Below are 19,814 nucleotides of genomic sequence, written 5' to 3'. Positions count from 1 at the left end.
GCGGGGGGGTAGAATATGGGGACTGTTGCTCTTGCGCATGTCAAGGGTTCACCCCTGTTAGTGGACACTCATGTGCATGAGTGACTCAGCAGTAATTTGCCTCAAAAGACCGTCTCTTGATTCAAGGCTCCCATTCCACTCTTCTGCCACCTGCCCTCTGTACGTAGTGCTGCTGTGCTGGATTATTTTGACTTGACCTGATGGAGCTGTTGATGTTTAGTCTGGTCCTTCTACAAGGGATCTCTCCCTGCTTTGGCTTTCCCAACGGTGCACCCACCTCCGCCTGTGATGACATGGTTCCTCGCCACACTGGGGTGCAGCCACAGCCAACCCCAGCACCCTACACCATCCTCACCAGCACCAGGACCCTTCAGACTGGCCAGCCCATTACAGGTAAGATGTTGGACATCCTACCTACACCTTACAGCTTTGGACATGTCCAAGGAACTAGATGTGATTTCTAATTTGATCGGACCAGTAACACTTGTCTGCTGATGTTATGAAATAACCCTAACAAATAGTTCACAAATTAGAAAAATGTGTTGTGTTAAAAATAACAGTTATTAATTCATTGTGGAAGAGATAAGGCAGGCCAATGACAATGGTCACAACTAGACACTTTCGATGGGTAAGACAGTGTGTCTGAGGCTTCTTACATTTTCTGTTATCATGCCTTAACATTGATTCAAGATACCACATTTCTGCAGATGAAGGGGAACGCAATGGCACATTTGTATCACTCTGTACTGTTTGTTGGTGTATTTCCCCATAAGTGACCATAACTGGAACAAACTACAGAGGCGTGCTTCTGGAGGCCCGATCGGCAGCCAGCACTAGCACTAATGCTTTAGGAAGTTGGCAACTTCCTCCTCCAGATACCAAATTCCTGCAGGTAAATTAATAGCTTCCCATGTGTAACCTAATTGGGGTGAAAATTCCATGAGTAAACTAAACATTCTAGAAAGAGGTTGACAAATATGATTGTGTCTCCAAGTGCTCAGGAAATAAAGAAGGTGCCATCACCCATGCCAATACTAACTTGAAAGACGACACTACTGTGTTTACCTGGATACCACCCAACAACACCAACACTATCTACTTCATGTAAGAACATAACACAAAGGGCTCTATTCAATCTGTATAGCTGAAGTTCAGCGTTACGTTAATAAGTTTAGAGTCTCATCACCCTTACTACACTTTTCGTAAAAATACCATTGGCTACACACATTACTCAAATGTAAACTTCCGTATTTGCTAAATCTCGACCACTACCTCCAGAGGCAATGTTAAAAGCAATGTTCATGCGTTAGCGGAGACTGCATTCAAGGTAAAGACTGTATATGTCTACTCAATCGGGATTAATCTTTACATTTCCAGGGCGCAACCCTTAGGCTTCAGCAATCCAGATTGAATAGAGCCCTAAATCTAATCTTGAACCCTTTGTGAGTCTATAAAACTAGATGATCCATTTTGCTCCGCACGTATTACACAAATGATATGACAATGTTAACGAATTCTTATAATACATGACATTAAAAGAATAAAGGTACATTTACCAATAAATTATATGCCAATTTAAGTAAAAAGTCAGTGAAAAAAATCTGTTTCTCTCACACAGCATTTTGACAGGCAACCTTTCATTAATCTGCATTGCACTTTTTTTTCAGGGCCACTGTAGCCCAACAGCGCACTGTCTACTGGTTGAATATCAGGTCAGGAACTTTGATCAAAGGTGGGTGTGAATGTACAACAGTAAATTAGATTATGATCCATCTCACTTTCTCTTCCATGGGTCTGTGCTGACCTCTTTATACTGTATCTTGTGTCTCAGGATCAGAGGGCATTGGTCTGGCTACAGGTGGAAATCCAGGGATGGCCAGTAAAGGATTTCTGCTGCTCCTTGCCCCATGTATGCTGGTGTCACAGATGCTCCCAAGATAGTTCCATTCCATTTTGATTCTACCGAAGCAGATTGCATCACCCGCTTTCATTGGAAAAAGTATTTTGATTGCATAATATATATTGTATTAGAAAAAAGTACTTTCCATACAAATGTTTTACTGATTAAAGGTACAGTATCATGCAGCCATTTGTGATACATTTGCTTTGTCTTCATTCAATTGGGGACTAAAGTCTATCCTAATTATTTTACGTCACTATAACCTCATTTATACTTGTTTAGTGTCCTATTATCCATATTCTGATTGTCAGAAATATGTCTACACACGGTATTAAAATGTAATTTCTGTCCACTGTGTCCAGATTTCATGGTTCCACCTTGTATGCTATTTATTTTAAGACAAGTCAATGGTGGCACTTGTCAATTTGTTTTAAGGCAGATAATTATTTCAATACCTTACTGTCCAGATCCATCTACACATGAGTGCCTGACCAGCTCTGGAGTTCGTCAGGAAGATCTTCCCAATGTCTTTTAGTCATGGGGGAAGCAGGACATTGAGTTTTGTTTAGAGAGGACACTTTGCCTACCATATGTAAGGCAACTATACCAGATTTCCCACCAGACTCCTTCATTTATAATGTAGCAAAATATACCATAAAATGTGGACAGAAGTTGAACTACATTCCAACTGTAGAAATGAGAAGTGCTGTCACAAGCCAAAATGGAGTGTGCTGGGATCATATAACATGCCTATGGCAAGACTAGCCAACAAGGCACCGGACACCAGTGGCACAAACTAAATATTTTGTTAAGTCATCTCAAACTTGTCAGCTACTATATTTCACTTCTTGGATCATTACGCCATAACTCAACCAAATCCAAGCATGTATGACTATGTGTAGGGCAACAGACCAGTTAAACCAGGTAGTGCAAATTCATGTAAAGGGTTGTCAGTTTACATTGCAGTCTCCTGATCTTTCAAAATCTTCATATTCCATCTGCTGAAAACATCCTGGAACAGTTTATTACATGCAAAAACACTGGTAAAGTAATTTCATTTTAAATGTAGACTATAACCATAGCCATAAGTCAGAGGCTAAGTAGGCGATAAGGCTAAGTAGTTGATAAGCACACAACTATAGCTGTAAGTGGCGTAATCCACTTCATGCACTTGATTATCCAATCAGTGCACATTTCCCATAATCTCTGAAACCCAGACATTCAACAAACCTGCATACCAATAGAACAGTTAACTTTGCAGCCCCCCCCCCTCCATAAAAAAAACACTACTGACATCATTCCAGTGTAAGTTTGTCCATTATAATGAATTTATTCAAGTGGTGGTTAGAAACATACCCACTGGAGGACAGGAGTAGTATTTGAGGTTTCTTATACAGGAATGACAATGGTAAATGAGAATGGAACGTTTGAAAGAAAATGCACAACTTACAGCCGCCACCCTCAACTAGTAGCAGACCACTAGCTGGTTCACATAAATAAGGCAGAATGCAGGATCCATAGGAGTGGAAAGTTGTTACATTTAGCCATTTAATGTAAATTCAACAGTGATGTTAAAAACAATAATTTAAAGGACTTTCTTTAACTCATCGTACAAGACCAGCACAAAGGCACCACCCATGCCTCTGAGAACATTGGACCAGGCTCCCTTGAAGAAGGCCTTGCCACCCTCATCACGAGCAATCTTCTTCCAGCAGTCCATGGTACCAGAGTACATGATATCAGCTGGAGAAAAAAGTTGACGCAAGTTAGGACATAATGCCAATTTAGTTGTATTTGGAATTGCATGTTTCTCCTAGTCTTCCAGATGTACAATTTCTCCCTAACCATTTAAACATGGCAACACTGGACGGTTTGGGTGACGAGGAAAACTCACCTCCTTTACGGCCAGACTGCATCATCATACGACGACGGACAGTGTCGAAGGGGTAGGAGGTCAGGCCGGCCACAGCAGTTACAGACTGAGCGATTGCCCAGCTCACTAAGATGGAAGTGTTCTTGGAGTCTGGCAGCATACCTGTTACATACCACACAATATTACAGATCACACAAAACGACAGCTTTCTGTGAAAAGATGTTATCAGTGTTAAAGTCTATACCTTTAGCAGTGTCATAAATTCCGAAGTATGAAGCTCTGTAGATGATGATGCCCTGGACAGACACTGCGAAGCCCTGGTACAGACCCCTCATACCGTCAGACCTGAACGTCTTCGCCAAGCAATCTGCCAGACCGTTGTACTCCCTCGCACCAGCCTTTCCGACATCAGCTCCCAGACGAGTTCTGGCAAAATCAAGAGGGTAGACAAAGCAAAGGGAGGTGGCTCCTGCAGCACCACCAGAGGCCAGGTTGCCAGCGAAGTACCTCCAGAACTGCTTTCGCTTGTCTACACCGTCAAGGAAGACACTCTTGTACTTGTCTTTGAAAGCAAAGTTGAGGGCCTGGGTGGGGAAGTATCTGATGACATTAGCCAGGTTACCTCTCCAGAAGGCAAGGAAGCCCTGCTCCTTTGGAATGCGGGTAACACAATCTATGATACCCTTGTACTGCATTTCTTTGCTGATCTGCTTGCTGGCATGTTGGACCTGTTAAGAATAGGAGAACACTTGAATTACACTTATGATAAAATAAATAAACCCTTAAATGCATGCTGGTAAAGCTGACGTTCTGCCCTGCAGTCATCCCTGAGCTCTGCTCAACTCGACCTTGCCACCTGCTTAAATCAGGGCTTTCTGGTTGCTACCGATTTGCATCAACTATTTAATTGAACAAGACAGACCAACACTTGGTGGTTACGGTTTGCCGGTCAAATTACCCTGCAGACTTTCAATGCCAGCCAAGTATTTAGTTTAACCTCAGTTCTACCACTGTGGCTGCAGTACCTACCCAACTGCTCGAATGTTCAAGTCGTGATAACGTATATTTTACTGGTATGATTTACTACGAAACCAAGCTAGTTAGTCGAGTAACGTAACTAAATTGTTACATGTAAATGAATTGTGTAAATAACTATATCAGGTGCCATCCAGAAAGAGGAATTGCCCAATGTCATAGACTGGCCCTGGCTTTGTTAGCTAGCTAACGTTAGCATTGTGTGGCCGAGCTAGCCAACCTGTGCTAATGACTGCGTTAGCCAGCCGGCTAGCGTGTAGGTCATTTGAAACATCTCATGACCTCGAATTATGACAACCAGCAGAAGATGCTAGATAACCATCCTGCGTTTATTAAACATATCAAGTCAATATAATAGTCTTAAGACATTGAAAAGACATAGGTAGCTAGATGTACGTTACCGCAAGGAAGATAAGCAGCGTGCATTTCTCTAGCCAGTGATAACAGATAGCTAAATTAGCTAGCTGATGATTGCCATGCAGCAGAGGCGGCATAACTTTAGCTAGTCATGGACCAATAGCTACCTGAAGGAGAAGCTTGACTCTCTCGATGGGAGCAACCGCCGTTTTGGAGATGGCAGCGGAGATGCCACCAGCCAAGAAATCCTTGGCAAATGAAACTGCGGTCTCATTCATTGTGCGATGTTATAAATTGACTTGCAGACAGAAGAACACTTGCCCTGCAACAGCGGATGGCCTACCACGAAATGGCCGATTTTATAGACGCGTAGGAATTTTATGAATTCAGCAGATCGCGAGACACAGCGGGAACTCATATTCCATTGTCATCTGACGATAGACGCAGAGGAAAAATTATCCGCAATCACAGATTCAGAGTCGTCACTAGTTACCACAAGAACAAAATCATAATTATGTCTACAATGTATCTTCTTAAAATCTGATTTAATCCTAACCACACAGCTAACCTTATGCCTAACCCTGACTTTAACTGAAGAGAAAAAAGGAACATTTTGTTTTCATGAATTTTTACGATTTTTACGATTTTGTGGCTGTGGTAATTTGTGACAACCCAGATCTAGGATTAGATCGTCATACCCATCCTTAATCTCAACAATCAATGGGCCCTAAAATATATCTGACCCTGTATCAGTGGATGGTGCAACTTCTACCTCCCCCGAATGCCTTTGTAATAAGGGGTGAGAGAAAGTTTAGGCATGCGAAAGGTTCAATTTCACCACAAAACATAAGCAAATGGATCTGTATCTATACTGTTTAACATTTTTTTCTTTGTTTACGCACTTATATTCGCTGGTGGTTGGAGTATGATCTCTCTCTTGATCCCTTTCTCTCTTTCGCATTCTTCAAAATGTAACAAATGTCAAATGAGAAGTCTACAGTACCATGACCTGACGGTTCATCACCACTACTTTACATGCAATTGTTGGACATAGCCAAAATGTGAATTTGTTGTATTTTTATTGGGTGAATTGTGGGAAAAGATCCATGCAATAAAGCAAGGCCTCAAACGCTGCTGTAATTACAAACTACGCTACGCATAGTTTAAGTGGTCGATGGTCACAGATCACAAAAAAAAATAGTAAAGCCCAGGTCAGGATTTTGTTTAATGTAAAGAGAGGCGACAGTATACAGTATTATATTATATTATACCTTGCTACTCTGTGCCAGAATGTCAGAAGATAGGACACATTTTTATAGTTTGAATCTAATCTACATAATGACATATCTGTATCAACTTATATTTTTTTATAGAAAAAATGGTATCAACACAGTGTTTGAAATGGCTAATGGCAAAGAAATTACATTCTATATATTTACAATATGACAAAGCAAGATGGGGCCTGTCCTAACAGTGACAATTATGAATCTGGACAATGTAATGATCCAGTTGAGAATGTCCATGATCAATGCATGAGTAAAAATCATAATTCTAGTATGATTACACTTGTATTTTAGGCTACACACCATTGAAACAACTTAAGAAGCCATTAGATTGGAATCTCTTTCTTGATTCCAATCCCTTCACTTGAAATGGACATTTCATATTACATTTTTCAAAATTGTCTAGCCATGGTCATTTTCTTTTTACAAAGATTAAGATCTAGCCATGGAGCCGCAATGTTCTGCTTTTTTCAGTCCTTGTGCTCTTCCCCACGCCCCAACATATCCTCTGGGACATCCTTGTCTTCTTTGCTGCGTTTGCTTTTCTTGTGCTTGTGTCTGCGATGCCCCTCCCCCTCATCATCATGCTGCTTGCTGTAAGGAAATTCATAATATAATATCATTCTGTTAACATTTTTGTAAGCGTTTATCTTAAGACTTAAAGTGAGTAACCACACATTGCTAGTTAAAAAGAACCACAAGCTTATCAATGGAGCTTATGTTCATCAATCTCGTAAATGTAGGCCAGTAAAGTAAATCCTAACCAGTGTGCATAATATATTTGAAATAAACCACAAATTCTGTCCTACTGCATTTTCCTTTTTCTCAATCTAACAATACTAACTTTCCCTCACCGTTTGGAAGACTTGTGTTTACCACTCTCCTCCTTGTCACGATGGCGTCTGTCTCGCTGATGCTCCTCCCTCTCCCTGCTACGCCTACCGCTGCTGTCATGAACATGAAGGTAACTGTGCTCAAATTCTCGCTCACTCTCTCGATCATGGCTGTAGTAGTGGTAACGGTCATCCTCACTAGGCCAGATATCAAGACAGATGAGAGAAAGTTTAGGCATGCGAAAGGTTCAATTTCACCACAAAACATAAGCAAATGGATCTGTATCTATACTGTTTAACATTTTTTTCTTTGTTTACGCACTTATATTCGCTGGTGGTTGGAGTATGATCTCTCTCTTGATCCCTTTCTCTCTCTCTTTCTCTATGACTTCCTTGGTACTCCCAATGCCCTCGTCCTCTGTCTCCCCCCCCCTTCTCCAGCACAGAGCCCCAAGGCATGTGTGATGATGAGACTGGAGGGTAGCTAATGAAGCTTGACTCTGAAAGAAAATACACTGCATTAACTGCAATACAAGAGGAAGTTATTTGATGTGTGGAGCATAAGGCATGACAATTGTATTTTGAACCTGCCAGGTAACCACGATACATACCTCCACTGTTGTATCCAAAAGGAAGAGGGGCTCTACTGCTGTAATTCAGGGAAGGACAAATTGTCAGGATTAAGACCATCACTTAAACATTCACACAAACGCGGCAGAGTAAAGAGAGGCTCTGACTGGTACTGCTTATGAAACAGAAGTTCTCGGAGTCTGACGCCTCACTGCAAGCCATAGTAGAGCTGCAAGAAGATGTTTGGGGGTGGGGGTGCTGCGAATTGTTTCAGAAAGATTTCTTAGCATGCGCTACAGACTGCTATATTGGTCTGCTAATACAGGACTATTAAATGTGGCTTTAGAGCAGCGTCTGAACGTATTGCCTTATTAATGCATTAGTACATTTTAGTTAGTCTACTGATTCTCACATACCCATCCACAGGTGGCATCATCAAGGTAGGGGGAGGAGCAAGGGGAGGTAGGAACAGGCCTAGGGGAAAAGCAGTATGTAATCCTCACCAAACAACAAATATTTGATCTTGAGTATAACTATGTAGCATACACATTCAGATTACATTTCTAGATGAATGGTTATGTATGTTTACAGCCATTTCAAAGCATGTTGTATAATATTATCATACTACAATAAAAATGCATTTCTCTTACATCCTCTGAGAAACTAAGGACTACACAGAGTTTTGTGGTCCAGCTATAAAAACGTACCTGTAATGGAAGGTGGGGGTATACCTGAGAATGAGACCAAACATGTAAAGGTATTATAACATTATGTTATAATTTCTCATGGCTCTCCTTATCATATCACAAGACTATGCATTTGGTATGCTTTCATTCATGGTCTAAATAAAGGATGATACCTTACCTGGGGGGTGAAGAGGTGGGGGCATACCAGATACTGGTGGAGGAGGATGCAGGAAGTGTGGTGGGGGCATACCCATTGGAAGAGGAGGGGGAGGTCCTGCTGGTGGAACCAAGGGTTGTACCTTGTTACCATGGTCTCCGAGCACCTGCAGAGTTGTTGAGAACATTGAATGATGCAGAACAATAGGTGTAGGTGTGTGTCTTACACTCCTTAGCCTGCAGTCATCTTTGACATCATCAAATAAAATCACTGAATGTGTGAACAGATTAACCTGGATAGGATTCTGTTCCTGCATTTCCCTCCTTCGGCCTTCAACCCGGCGAATGGCTCCTGTCTGTCCACCAATCACATCAATAGTTCCACCCAATTTCCTATAGAAAGAGATGACAGACATCTGTACTCTCTCTCACTGCAGTCAGGAGCCATTTATGCTTCACATGCTTTCTCTACCAAGTGTAAAATAAGTATTTAACAAGCGTAGCTATTTACAATCCAGTTCTTTTGAGGAAAATGTTGTACCAGATCTGAGTTAGTCTCGGAGATCCCAGACCTAGGGCAGCAACAGCACTTGGTCTGGGATTAATGATTGAGACAAAAAAATGTTTAAAGCCAATAAATCACGAGGCAGATATGCCAGAATGTCACGATTCGAAACCAAAGTTTGAAGGCAAAACCTTTGCAGTGGTTTTAGTGAAGGTGGTTGATGCAAACTAGCCACTTGCGAAATGCACTCATTAAAAATAACCCCTGTGATCTCCATCTTGCTAGCTACTATTTTGTGTCCGGGAATGTTTACGTTAGGGCAACAAGCTGATAACGCAAAAAGCGGATAAGGCAGTGATGTAAGAAAGCCGAATGTCCCAACTCCGCCCTTTCCTCTATGCCAAACTGACGTTGTATACATACTGTTAAGCTAGAACATTGGAATATTGTGGGAGACAAGACTGAGTTGGTGTGATGCTTGAACATGTAGAGGTTATTACTTCCATATTTAAGCATAACTTTATTAACAGGTTTTCTTCAAATAAAATCAAATGTTATTGGTCACATACACATGGTTAGCAGATGTTATTGCAATGGTAGCGGAATGCTTGTGTTTCTAGTTCCGACAGTGCAGCAATATCTAACATGTCATTTAACAATTCCACAACAACTACATAATACACACAAATCTAAGTAAAGGAATGGAATATATAAACTCAGCAAAAAAAAAGAAACGTCATCTCACTGTCAATTGCGTTTATTTTCAGTAAACTTAACATGTGTAAATATTTGTATGAACATAACAAGATTCAACAACTGAGACAAACTGAACAAATTCCATAGACATGTGACTAACTAAAATGGAATAATGTGTCCCTGAACAAAGGGGGGGTCAAAATTAAAAGTAACAGTCAGTATCTGGTGTGGCCACCAGCTGCATTAAGTACTGCAGTGCATCTCCTTCTCATGGACTGCACCAGATTTGCCAGTTCTTGCTGTGAGATGTTACCCCACACTTCCACCAAGGCACCTGCAAGTTCCAGGACATTTCTGGGGGGGAATGGCCCTAGCCCTCACCCTCCGGTCCAACAGGTCCCAGACGTGCTCAATGGGATTGAGATCCGGGCTCTTCGCTGCCCATGGCAGAACAATTACATTCCTGTCTTGCAGGAAATCACACACAGAACAAGCAGTATGGCTGGTGGCATTGTCATGCTGGAGGGTCATGTCAGGATGAGCCTGCAGGAAGGGTACCACATGAAGGAGGAGGATGTCTTCCCTGTAACGCACAGCGTTGAGATTGCCTGCAATAACAACAAGCTCAGTCCGATGATGCTGTGACACACCGCCCCAGACCATGACGGACCCTCCACCTCCAAATAGATCCTGCTCCAGAGTACAGGCCTCGGTGTAACGCTCATTCCTTCGACGATAAACGCAAATCCGACCATCACCCTTGGTGAGACAAAAACACGACTCGTCAGTGAAGAGCACTTTTTGCCAGTCTTGTCCAGCACGGTGGGTTTGTGCCCATAGGCAACGTTTTTGCCAGTGATGTCTGGTGAGGACATGCCTTATAACAGGCCTACAAGCCCTCAGTTCAACCTCTCTCAGCCTATTGCGGACAGTCTGAGCACTGATGGAGGGATTGTGCGTTCCTGGTGTAACTTGGGCAGTTGTTGTTGCCATCCTGTACCTGTCCCGCAGGTGTGATTTTTCGGATGTACCGAACCTGTGCAGGTGTTGTTACACGTGGTCTGCCACTGCGAGGACGATCAGCTGTCCGTTCTGTCTCCCTGTAGCGCTGTCTCACAGTACGGACATTGCAATTTATTGCCTTGGCCACATCTGCAGTCCTCATGCCTCCTTGCAGCATGCTTAAGGCACGTTCACGCTGATGAGCAGGGACTCTGGGTATCTTTCTTTTGGTGTTTTTCAGAGTCTGTAGAAAGGCCTCTTTAGTTTCCTAAATTTTCATAACTGTGACCTTAATTTCCTACCGTCTGTAAGCTGTTAGTGTCTTAACGACTGTTCCACAGGTGCATGTTCATTAATTGTTTATGGTTCATTGAACAAGCATGGGAAACAGTGTTTAAACCCTTTACAATGAAGATCTGTAAAGTTATTTGGATTTTTACGAACTATCTTTGAAAGACAGGGTCCTGAAAAAGGGACGTTTCTTTTTTTGCTGAGTTTACATAGAAATATATCGATGAGCAATGACAGAGCGGCATAGACAAGATGCAATAGATGGTATAAAATACAGTATATACATATGAGATGAGTAATGCCAGATATGTAAACATTATTAAAGTGCCATTATTAAAGTGACTAGTGATCCATTTATTAAAGTGGCAAATGATTTCAAGTCTGTATGTAGGCAGCAGCCTCTCTCTGTTAGTGATGGCTGTTTAACAGTCTGAATCCCTCTTACATGTTTACCTGTTAGGTGGGGGTCCTGCCTTCAGTCTGTTGGCGGCGAGGGCCAGGACTGAAGCAGGGGGAAAATCTGGCTTGTAATCAGGCTTGATGGAAGGCGGTTCGGTATCCTTTTCTAAAGTGGTTGCCCTTCCCTGCTGAACCTCGAAAATAAAACAATTATCCAATTATTTCCCACCTGCAAAATATCCCTGTTAATATAATCAAATCTATGTTAGTACTGTATCACATTTAGAAATAAGATAGACTATTATTTTATATTAACATTAGTAATATTATTACCAATGGAATTATTAATGTATTATTTGACTTGGGGCCAAATCCAGTGGGGTCTGGTCTTGATTTAAGTGTGGGATGAGAAATCTGACACAGAAAACAGCAGCTTTTCCTTGGCTGGGCCAGTCTATTTTATTTCAGTTCACATAACTATATTTCCTGCGTTTCTTGATGATTAAAGCTAGAATCATTAATTTCTACATACATTTTTTGACTTATAAATTAATGATACAGTGCCTTTAGAAAGCATTCATACCCCTTGACTTATTCCACATTTGTTGTGTTTGTTACAGCTTGAATTCAAAATTAATGAAATATTTTTTTTTCTCACACATCTCATAAAGAAAAGGTTAAAGCATGCTTTTAGAAATGTCTGCACATTTATTGAAAATTAAATACAGAAATATCTTATTTACATAAGTATTCACACCCCTGAGTCAATACATGTTAGAATCACCTTTTGCAGTGATTACACACTGTGAGTCTTTCTGGATAAGTCTCTAAGCGCTTTGCGCACCTGGATTGTACAATATTTGCCAATTATTATTTTTTTTATTCAAAATTCTTCAAGGTTGTTGTTCATTGCTAGAAAACCATTTCAAGTCTTGACCATAGATTTTCAAGCAGATTTAAGTCAAAACTGTAACTCGGCCACTCAGACACATTCACCGTGTTCTTGGTAAGCAACTCCAGTGTAGATTTGTCCTTGTGTTTTAGGTTATTGTCCTGCTGAAAGGTGAATTCATCACCCAGTGTCTGGTGGAAAACAGACTGAACCAGGTTTTCCTTTAGGATTTGCCTGTGCTTAACTCCATTCCATTTCTTTTTCATCCTGAAAAACTCCCCAGTCCTTAACGACTACAAGCATACCCATAACATGATGCAGCCACCACTATGCATCAAAATATGAAGAGTGGTACTCAGTAATGTGTTGTATTGGATTTGCCACAAACATAACACTTTGAATTCAGGACAAAAAGTGAATTACTTTGCCACATTTTTTTGCAGCATTACTTTAGCACCTGCATGTTTTGGAATATTTTTAGTCTGTACAGGCTTTCTTTTTATCACTCTATCAATTAGATTAGTATTGTGGAGTAACGACAATGTTGCTCCATCTCAGTTTTCTCCTATCACAACCATTAAACTCTGGAACTGTTTTCAAGTGAAATCCCTGAGCGGTTTCCTTCCTCTTCGGAAGGACGCCTGTATCTTTGTAGTGACTGGATGAATTGATACACCATCCAAAGTGTACTGAATAACTTCTCTATGCTCAAAGGGATATTCACTGTCTGCTTTTTTACATTTTTACCCATCTTTACCCATTTTTACCCATCACCAATTGGTGACCTTCTTTGCAAGGCATTGGAAAATCTCCCTGGTCTTTGTGGTTGAATCTGTGTTTGAAATTCACTGCTCGACTAAGGAACCTTACAGATAATTGTATGTGTGGGGTACAGAGATGAGGTGGTCATTCAAAAATCATGTTAAACACTATTGTTGCACACAGAGTGAGTCCCTGCAACTTATTATGTGACTTATTAAGCACAATTTTACTCCTGAACTTATTTAGGCTTGCCATAACAAAGGGGTTGAATATTTATTGACTCAAGACATTTCAGCTTTTAATTTTTTATTAATTTGTAAAAATATCTAAAAACATAATTCCACATTGACATTATGGGGTATTGTGTGTAGACAAATGACAAAAATGTGGAAAAAGTTAAGGGGTATGAATGCTTTCTGAATGCACTGTATATACCCATTCATTCTTGAAGAATATAACTTATAAATGCCTCATGAGCTTAGTTCAACTGTCATACCCTATCAGAACCCCAAATATAAGCTTGTTTCACTCCAGTGTTTGTAAAGAATGTAAATGTAAACAAATACTACATAGCCTGAAAACATTGTTAAAAATATAATTTGTAATAATAACTTTGTAGCTTTGTCTATGAATTTGAGAGTGGTTACACTTCTCCAGGGCCATCTCTCAGCTTTTTACCAAAACTGAGGCAGGGTGGCGCTTTGTTATTGTATAATTTAAGGATTCTAGCTTAAAGGTTCATTACTCTTAACCATCACTGTTTGGAGATAAACACAAAGTTTTACAGTAGTGTGAGAAGTTGGTATAATTAATCAATGTTTTGAGGACTCACTGTTATCTTGTTTTCAAAACTGAGAGGAGCACTGGGCTCCAGGCCAAGCTGTAGTCTGCGCTGTCTCTCACAATATCCCTTCCACGTTTCCTCATTAAAACTATAGTTGAAGTAGTCTGAGAGGTCGGCACCTAGAGACAGAACAACATACAAAATAATGAATTGATGTTGTAACAATCTGCAGCAATTTTATTTCAAAGATTCAAACGGTCAGTTCAGCATACGTAAGCAAATCCCTTACCTGGCTTTCTCCATGGTTTGTCCTCAAAGATGTCCATTTCCACCTCCACAACTGGTGCACCATTGAAGGCCCCTAGTGTCTCTATATCTATCCCTTTGGGCTGTAGCTTAACTTGTAGCAAAACAGTAACATCATGAATTAGTAAACAAATACAATAAAACCATTATTGCCCACCTTAAATAATCCCCCAAAACAGGACGAGTTCACTCACTGGCTGCTGCTGAGGCATAGCCACGAGCTGGTTTCAAGCTCAGGTTCATGCCCGTTCCCCTGCAGAGATTCAGAAAGATTTCTTTAAAATGTATCCAGTGGCCTTCATTAGTCCCCCAGATTTTAAATCAAGTGTGATACTGTCATTATTATTAATTACAGCAGTATACACAGCCCCTCAGAAAGTATTCACACCCCTTGACATTCCAAATGTTGTTGTGTTACAGCCTGATTTCAAAATGTATTCAATAATTTTTTTACCCTCACCTGTCTACACACAATAACCCATAAATGACAGTGAAAACATGTTTTTGACATTTTTGCAAACGTATTTAAAATGAAATACTGAAATATCTAATTTACGTAAGTATTCAATCCCCTGAGTCAATACATGTTAGAATCACCTTTAGCAGAGATTACAGTTGCGGGTCTTTCTGGGTAAGTCTGTAAGAGCTTTGCACACCTGGATTATACAGTATTTGCACATTATTATTTTTTAAATTCTTCAAGCTCTGTCGAGTTGGTTGTTGATCATTGCTAGACAGCCATTTTTATGTCTTGCCAGAGATTTAAAAGTTGATTTAAGTCAAAACTGTAACCAGGCCACTTAGGAGTATTTCATGTAATCTTGGTAAGCAACTCAACTATATTTGGCCTTGTGTTTAAGTTTATTGTCCTGGTGAAAGGTGAATTTGTCTCCTAGAGTCTGTTGGAAAAAAGACTGAACCAGGGTTTCCTCTAGGATTATGCCTGTGCTTAGCTCTATTCCATTTTCTTTTTATAAAAAAAACTCCCTAGTCCTTTCTGATGACAAGCATACCCATAACATGATGCAGCCACCACCATGCTTGAAAATATGAAGAGTGGTGCTCAGTGATGTGTGGTGTTGGATTTGCCACAAACATAATGCTTTGTATTCAGGACATAACATTCATTTCTTTGCCACATTTTTGCAGTTTTACTTTAGTGCCTTATTGCAGACAGGATGCATGTTAAGGAATATTTTTTATTCTGTTCAGTCTTTCTTCTTTTCACTCTGTCATTTAGGTTAGTATTGTGGAGTAACTACAATGTTGTTGATCCATCCTCAGTTTTCACCTGTCACAGCCATTAAACTCTGAAACTGTTTTCAAGTTACCACTGGCCTTACGGTGAAATCCCTGAGCGGTTTCCTTCCTCTCCGGCAGCTGAATTAGGAAGGACACCTGTATCTTTGTAGTGACTGGGTGTATTGATACACCATCCAAAGTGTAATTAATAACTTCATCATCTTCAAAGGGATATTCTATGTCTGCTTTTTTTACCCATCTCCAATAGATGTCCTTCTTTGCGAGGCATTTGAAAACCATGAATCTGTGTTTGAAATCCACTACTAGACTGAGGGACCTTACAGATAAAAATGTACTCCTGAACTTATTTAGGCTTGCCATAACAAAGGGGTTGAATACTTATTGACTCAAGACATTTCAGCTTTAAATTTTGTATTAATTTGTAAAAATGTCTAAAAACATAATTCCACTTTGACATTATGGGGTATTGAGTGTAAGCCAGTAACATAAAATCTAAATGTAATCAATTTTAAATTCAGGCTGTAACACAACAAAATGAGGAAAAAGTCAAGGGGTGTGAATACTTTCTGAAGGATCTGTATTTAACCCTCTGACTTAACAGTTTTTTGGAAAAGCAACTGTCTCTCGGGATGCGCAAGTACACTTACATGTAGGAAGGTGCACCAGTTTTGATGTTACCAATGGTGACCTTGACGTCATCGTCATCACTGTCACTGTCCTCCTCCTCTTCACCTTCAGTACCTTTGGCTTCCTGTTGAAAAAAGGGAGAAGCATAGTAACATTAACCCCGTTGAGTTGCCCATTTTGGACTTCTATCCCCTTTTAAACATTGTGTGTTTGAGCTACAGTAGGTTGTACCATTGGATTAGTCTATTTCTTCTGCATCCGTAGTTACCAACCATTAGTCTGTGTGATTAACGGGGGCTGAGCTAAAGCGGTGTTTCTGAGAAAAGGGCAGATCCCGAATGGTCCGAATGGTTTACGCTACAAACTATTAAAAGCTATCTATGAAAAGATGACTCTCACAAACACAAGCATGTTTTGCTCTAACAAGCTACACAACTCTTACAAACAAAGATTGGAGTTTTGAAGATGCCGTAAAAGTGCAGTAACTGCAGTCGACTGTGGTATTCTGGACGCAGTAATTGCAGTTTAACGCACTTTAACTGCAGTTACACTGCAAAATTACTGCAGTAAAAAAAACTGTGTTATTTTGGACGCAGTATTTGCAGCATACTGCAGTTATACAGCACTCTAACTACAATATTTTTTTGTAAGGGAAGAGTCGTTAGAAGGTAAGGGGTTCTTCTACATAGATCATAGGAAATCCCAGGACATAGGGTCTATAATACTGTAATAAGCTCACATATAGTTGCTGTCATGAACTCCAAACTCCAAACAGTTGTCACTGACAAGTTGGATATTCATTTCCCAGTAAGCAAACCATTTCTGTAATTACAGCATTCATATAAATACATTTTTATCAAATTTTTGCTTTGACGGACCTTGTTTTTTTATTGACATTTGTCAATAAAACGCATGAATACAACTGTTTATGTAAAATAGTTTTGTGTTCTACTTATAGCCCTGGTTGTCCTGAAAAGAAAATGGTACAACACATCATTGTGAGGCTAAATATAAAGTCTGGACATGCAGATAAATGAAAGTCAGATAAGCAGATATTTGCTGGAGTCTCGGGACTGATAGGGTTAACACTACAAAATGAACGCTCACACCTGCACCATTACGTAAACCAACACACACCTCATTGGTTGCCTATGAGAGTTTCCTCTATTTCTATTGGTTGGATCTCATCGCTGTGTTACACTATGAATGAAACATCAGAGGTTTAGGAATATCTATTTTCTCATAGAGAAAAGCTATGCAACTAATAACACCGGGTGTACTATTATGTAACAACTTACAACAGCTGTTAAGATACATTGGGAACTCTTTAGCCTACATTGTGAAAACGTTTTCGAACTAAGTATTTATCTATGTGATAAGAAATGTAGATGACATTGCCCCCATGCCATGCCTGTGATGCAGCATCCTTCTCTTCGGTATTGCCCATTGAAGTCAGCTGAAGGGAGTCACCAGGCCTAATAAGCAGAGGGGGAAATTATTGTAGTTACATTGTAATAGCATGTCAAATAATATTTGGAACATCATGTGCCTTGAGTGAATTTGGGTGAGAGGATCAAGTGAGCAGGAAAGATACATTCTTACCCCGGCAAACCCTCGGGGACATTTTGTTTCTTGATGTTTTCCCCTAAGAAAAGATGACATGATGATTGAAGGTCGATGCATTTACTGCCAGTCGCCTAGCATTTAAGACAAGAGCGTTTTGGAGCTAATTTGTTTTGGGCTGAGCTGCCAAACCATATTTTGATTTTGCAGGGGGAAATGTACATGATAAAATCATCTTAGGTGTGCATCCTAAGATAAATCAAAACACTCCACAAAAAAGACACCACTACATGTGCAAAAATGTGCGATGCGCAGAATTCCTATGTGTTTTGAGCATCAGCGGTGAAGCCGGTGGTTGGTGTTGTGCGTTTGTTAACTGTCTCAATTAATCTTGATCAACATCTGAGGGAAGGAACTGTTTAGCGCATGCCTTGTGTATCCATGTGGATACATTGTATATTCACCCCCATACAGCCAATGTTCTTCGTCTTCAACCTGATGGGGCTCACTCAACGGGACTGCTGATTCTGAAATGGTCAACTCAGTAGCCATGGTGTAAATTAGATGCGTGGTCTATTTTTCCGTTTTTCGACCTTGTCCGGCCGCCAGTGTTTGCCGAATAGCAAAAGCCTATAACATATCATGTGCCTGATAACACCTCTGCCATTATCAAGTCATGAAAATCCGCTAATTATCACGAACTGATGATAGTAACCTCTATGACAGACAGCCTACCTCTTTCCCAACAACACCCGCCTCCTAGTAGAGTGGCATTCAAAAGGCAAAACAAAAGGTCCTGGGTCCTAGTGCCTTCACCAGTCCTTGTATTTTAACTATTCAATTTAAGGGGCTTTATTGGCATGGGAAACATATGTTTACATTGCCAAAGCAAGTGAAATAGATCATAAACAAAAGTGAAATAAACAATAACACATTTACAGTAAACATTAAAGTAATAAATACATATTATGTCTATATACAGCGTAGTAGTGATGCGTAAATAGTTAAACATAAATATGGGTTGTATTAACAATGGTGTTTGTTCTTCACTGGTTGCCCTTTTCTTTTGGCAACAGGTCACAAATCTTTCTGCTGTGATTGCACACTGTGGTATTTCACCCAATAGATATGGGAGTTTATCAAAAAAATTTGTTTTCAAATTATTTTTGAGTCTGTGTAATCTAAGGGAAATATGTGTCTCTAATATGGTCATACATTTGACAGGAGGTTAGGAAGTGCAGCTCAGTTTCCACCTCATTTTTTGGGCAGCGTGCATATAGCCTGTCTTCTCTTGAGAGCCAGGTCTGTCAGATCCTAATTGGTATGTCGAATTTTATGTTCATTTTGATGGCATAGAAGGCCCTTCTTGCCTTGTCTCTCAGATCGTTCACAGCTTTATGGAAGTTACCTGTGGCGCTGATGTTTAGTCCGAGGTATGTATAGTTTTTTGTGTGCTCTAGGGCAGGTATTCCCAAACTGGGGTACTCGCAATATCAAATAAAAATGTGATTCACATTTTTATATATATATATATATATATATATATATATATATATATATATATATATATATATATATATATATATATATATATATAAAACATTTTCTTCACATTTTCAAACAGTACATTTTCCAACGAGGCTATACATTTGGGTGAGTTTTTTTCTCGCCTGAGTAGCCTCGTTTCACTGCCAAAAATAAAATTCAACCATCTAGTGTTCAGCGAAATAACAACACAATGTCAAATACAGGTAGCATAGTCAAATAATTAACATCCAATCACATTAACCGTTACTCTCTCGCGGGAAATCTTCACTCTTGTGCAGACATTTAGAAACTAAACAATTTGAAAAATAAGCCACAGGAGGTTTTTTGGCGAGAATAAAGACGATTTTTGAGGAGTAAGACATGTACAAAAGTAAAAGATACCAATAATAAGAAAGGACAAGAAGCATCTTATATGGTGAGCTACTGACTGGCTAGGACAGGCAAGCCCCATACTATTGGGACTTAATTCTTCCTGCTGCCACA

The 19,814-nt window shown here is 40.1% G+C and overlaps 3 protein-coding genes across 6 annotated transcripts; 1 reads left to right on the top strand and 2 right to left on the bottom strand.

The window, feature by feature from the left end:
• The first annotated feature begins 59 nt into the window (after positions 1–59).
• On the top strand, positions 60–2,250 carry si:dkey-251i10.2 (uncharacterized protein LOC562682 homolog). Its single transcript, XM_055935317.1, has 5 exons — positions 60–393; positions 774–892; positions 995–1,104; positions 1,668–1,732; positions 1,832–2,250. The coding sequence occupies exons 1-5, from the start codon at positions 201–203 to the stop codon at positions 1,939–1,941; spliced, it is 597 nt and encodes a 198-aa protein (XP_055791292.1). The 5' UTR covers positions 60–200; the 3' UTR covers positions 1,942–2,250.
• A 956-nt stretch (positions 2,251–3,206) lies between these two features.
• LOC129863372 (ADP/ATP translocase 2-like) lies at positions 3,207–5,542 on the bottom strand. Its single transcript, XM_055935316.1, has 4 exons — positions 5,333–5,542; positions 4,018–4,501; positions 3,795–3,935; positions 3,207–3,643 (listed from the first exon to the last, which is right to left on the bottom strand). Exons 1-4 carry the CDS (start codon positions 5,441–5,443, stop codon positions 3,486–3,488), a joined length of 894 nt encoding a protein of 297 aa, XP_055791291.1. The 5' UTR covers positions 5,444–5,542; the 3' UTR covers positions 3,207–3,485.
• An 829-nt stretch (positions 5,543–6,371) lies between these two features.
• LOC129863371 (pre-mRNA 3'-end-processing factor FIP1-like) lies at positions 6,372–18,559 on the bottom strand. Of its 4 annotated transcripts, none has more exons than XM_055935312.1 (16): positions 18,248–18,559; positions 17,823–17,865; positions 17,632–17,695; positions 16,241–16,344; positions 14,525–14,583; positions 14,314–14,424; positions 14,073–14,203; positions 11,641–11,780; positions 8,987–9,086; positions 8,716–8,860; positions 8,559–8,582; positions 8,268–8,325; positions 7,893–7,927; positions 7,604–7,781; positions 7,303–7,479; positions 6,372–7,042 (listed from the first exon to the last, which is right to left on the bottom strand). In XM_055935312.1, the coding sequence occupies exons 1-16, from the start codon at positions 18,333–18,335 to the stop codon at positions 6,919–6,921; spliced, it is 1,581 nt and encodes a 526-aa protein (XP_055791287.1). In that variant the 5' UTR covers positions 18,336–18,559; the 3' UTR covers positions 6,372–6,918. The 4 variants fall into 4 exon arrangements, with proteins under 4 accessions (XP_055791287.1, XP_055791288.1, XP_055791286.1 ...); XM_055935313.1 differs by having other exon boundaries at positions 7,893–7,930; positions 11,641–11,774; XM_055935311.1 differs by having other exon boundaries at positions 7,893–7,930; positions 18,248–18,558.
• Positions 18,560–19,814: the final 1,255 nt, after the last annotated feature.

The sequence above is a fragment of the Salvelinus fontinalis genome, chromosome 10, assembly GCF_029448725.1.
Source record: "Salvelinus fontinalis isolate EN_2023a chromosome 10, ASM2944872v1, whole genome shotgun sequence".
Lineage (NCBI taxonomy): Eukaryota > Metazoa > Chordata > Actinopteri > Salmoniformes > Salmonidae > Salvelinus > Salvelinus fontinalis.
This window is presented reverse-complemented; position numbering and strand designations above follow the sequence as displayed.

What these genes read in the sequence shown, in the direction of transcription:
- LOC129863371 (XM_055935311.1), bottom strand. Translation starts at nt 18,335, where the DNA reads ATGGCTACTGAGTTGACCATTTCAGAATCAGCAGTCCCGTTGAGTGAG. An exon ending in ACCCCCACCTTCCATTACAG is followed by an intron (nt 8,326 to 8,558) that starts GTACGTTTTTAT and finishes CTTTTCCCCTAG; the next exon opens with GCCTGTTCCTACCTCCCCTT. An exon ending in ATGATGCCACCTGTGGATGG is followed by an intron (nt 7,931 to 8,267) that starts GTATGTGAGAAT and finishes CCTGAATTACAG; the next exon opens with CAGTAGAGCCCCTCTTCCTT.
- si:dkey-251i10.2 (XM_055935317.1), top strand. Translation starts at nt 201, where the DNA reads ATGGAGCTGTTGATGTTTAGTCTGGTCCTTCTACAAGGGATCTCTCCC. An exon ending in GACTGGCCAGCCCATTACAG is followed by an intron (nt 394 to 773) that starts GTAAGATGTTGG and finishes TTTCCCCATAAG; the next exon opens with TGACCATAACTGGAACAAAC. An exon ending in GTCAGGAACTTTGATCAAAG is followed by an intron (nt 1,733 to 1,831) that starts GTGGGTGTGAAT and finishes CTTGTGTCTCAG; the next exon opens with GATCAGAGGGCATTGGTCTG.
- LOC129863372 (XM_055935316.1), bottom strand. Translation starts at nt 5,443, where the DNA reads ATGAATGAGACCGCAGTTTCATTTGCCAAGGATTTCTTGGCTGGTGGC. An exon ending in AATTTATGACACTGCTAAAG is followed by an intron (nt 3,936 to 4,017) that starts GTATAGACTTTA and finishes GGTATGTAACAG; the next exon opens with GTATGCTGCCAGACTCCAAG. An exon ending in GCAGTCTGGCCGTAAAGGAG is followed by an intron (nt 3,644 to 3,794) that starts GTGAGTTTTCCT and finishes TTTTTTCTCCAG; the next exon opens with CTGATATCATGTACTCTGGT.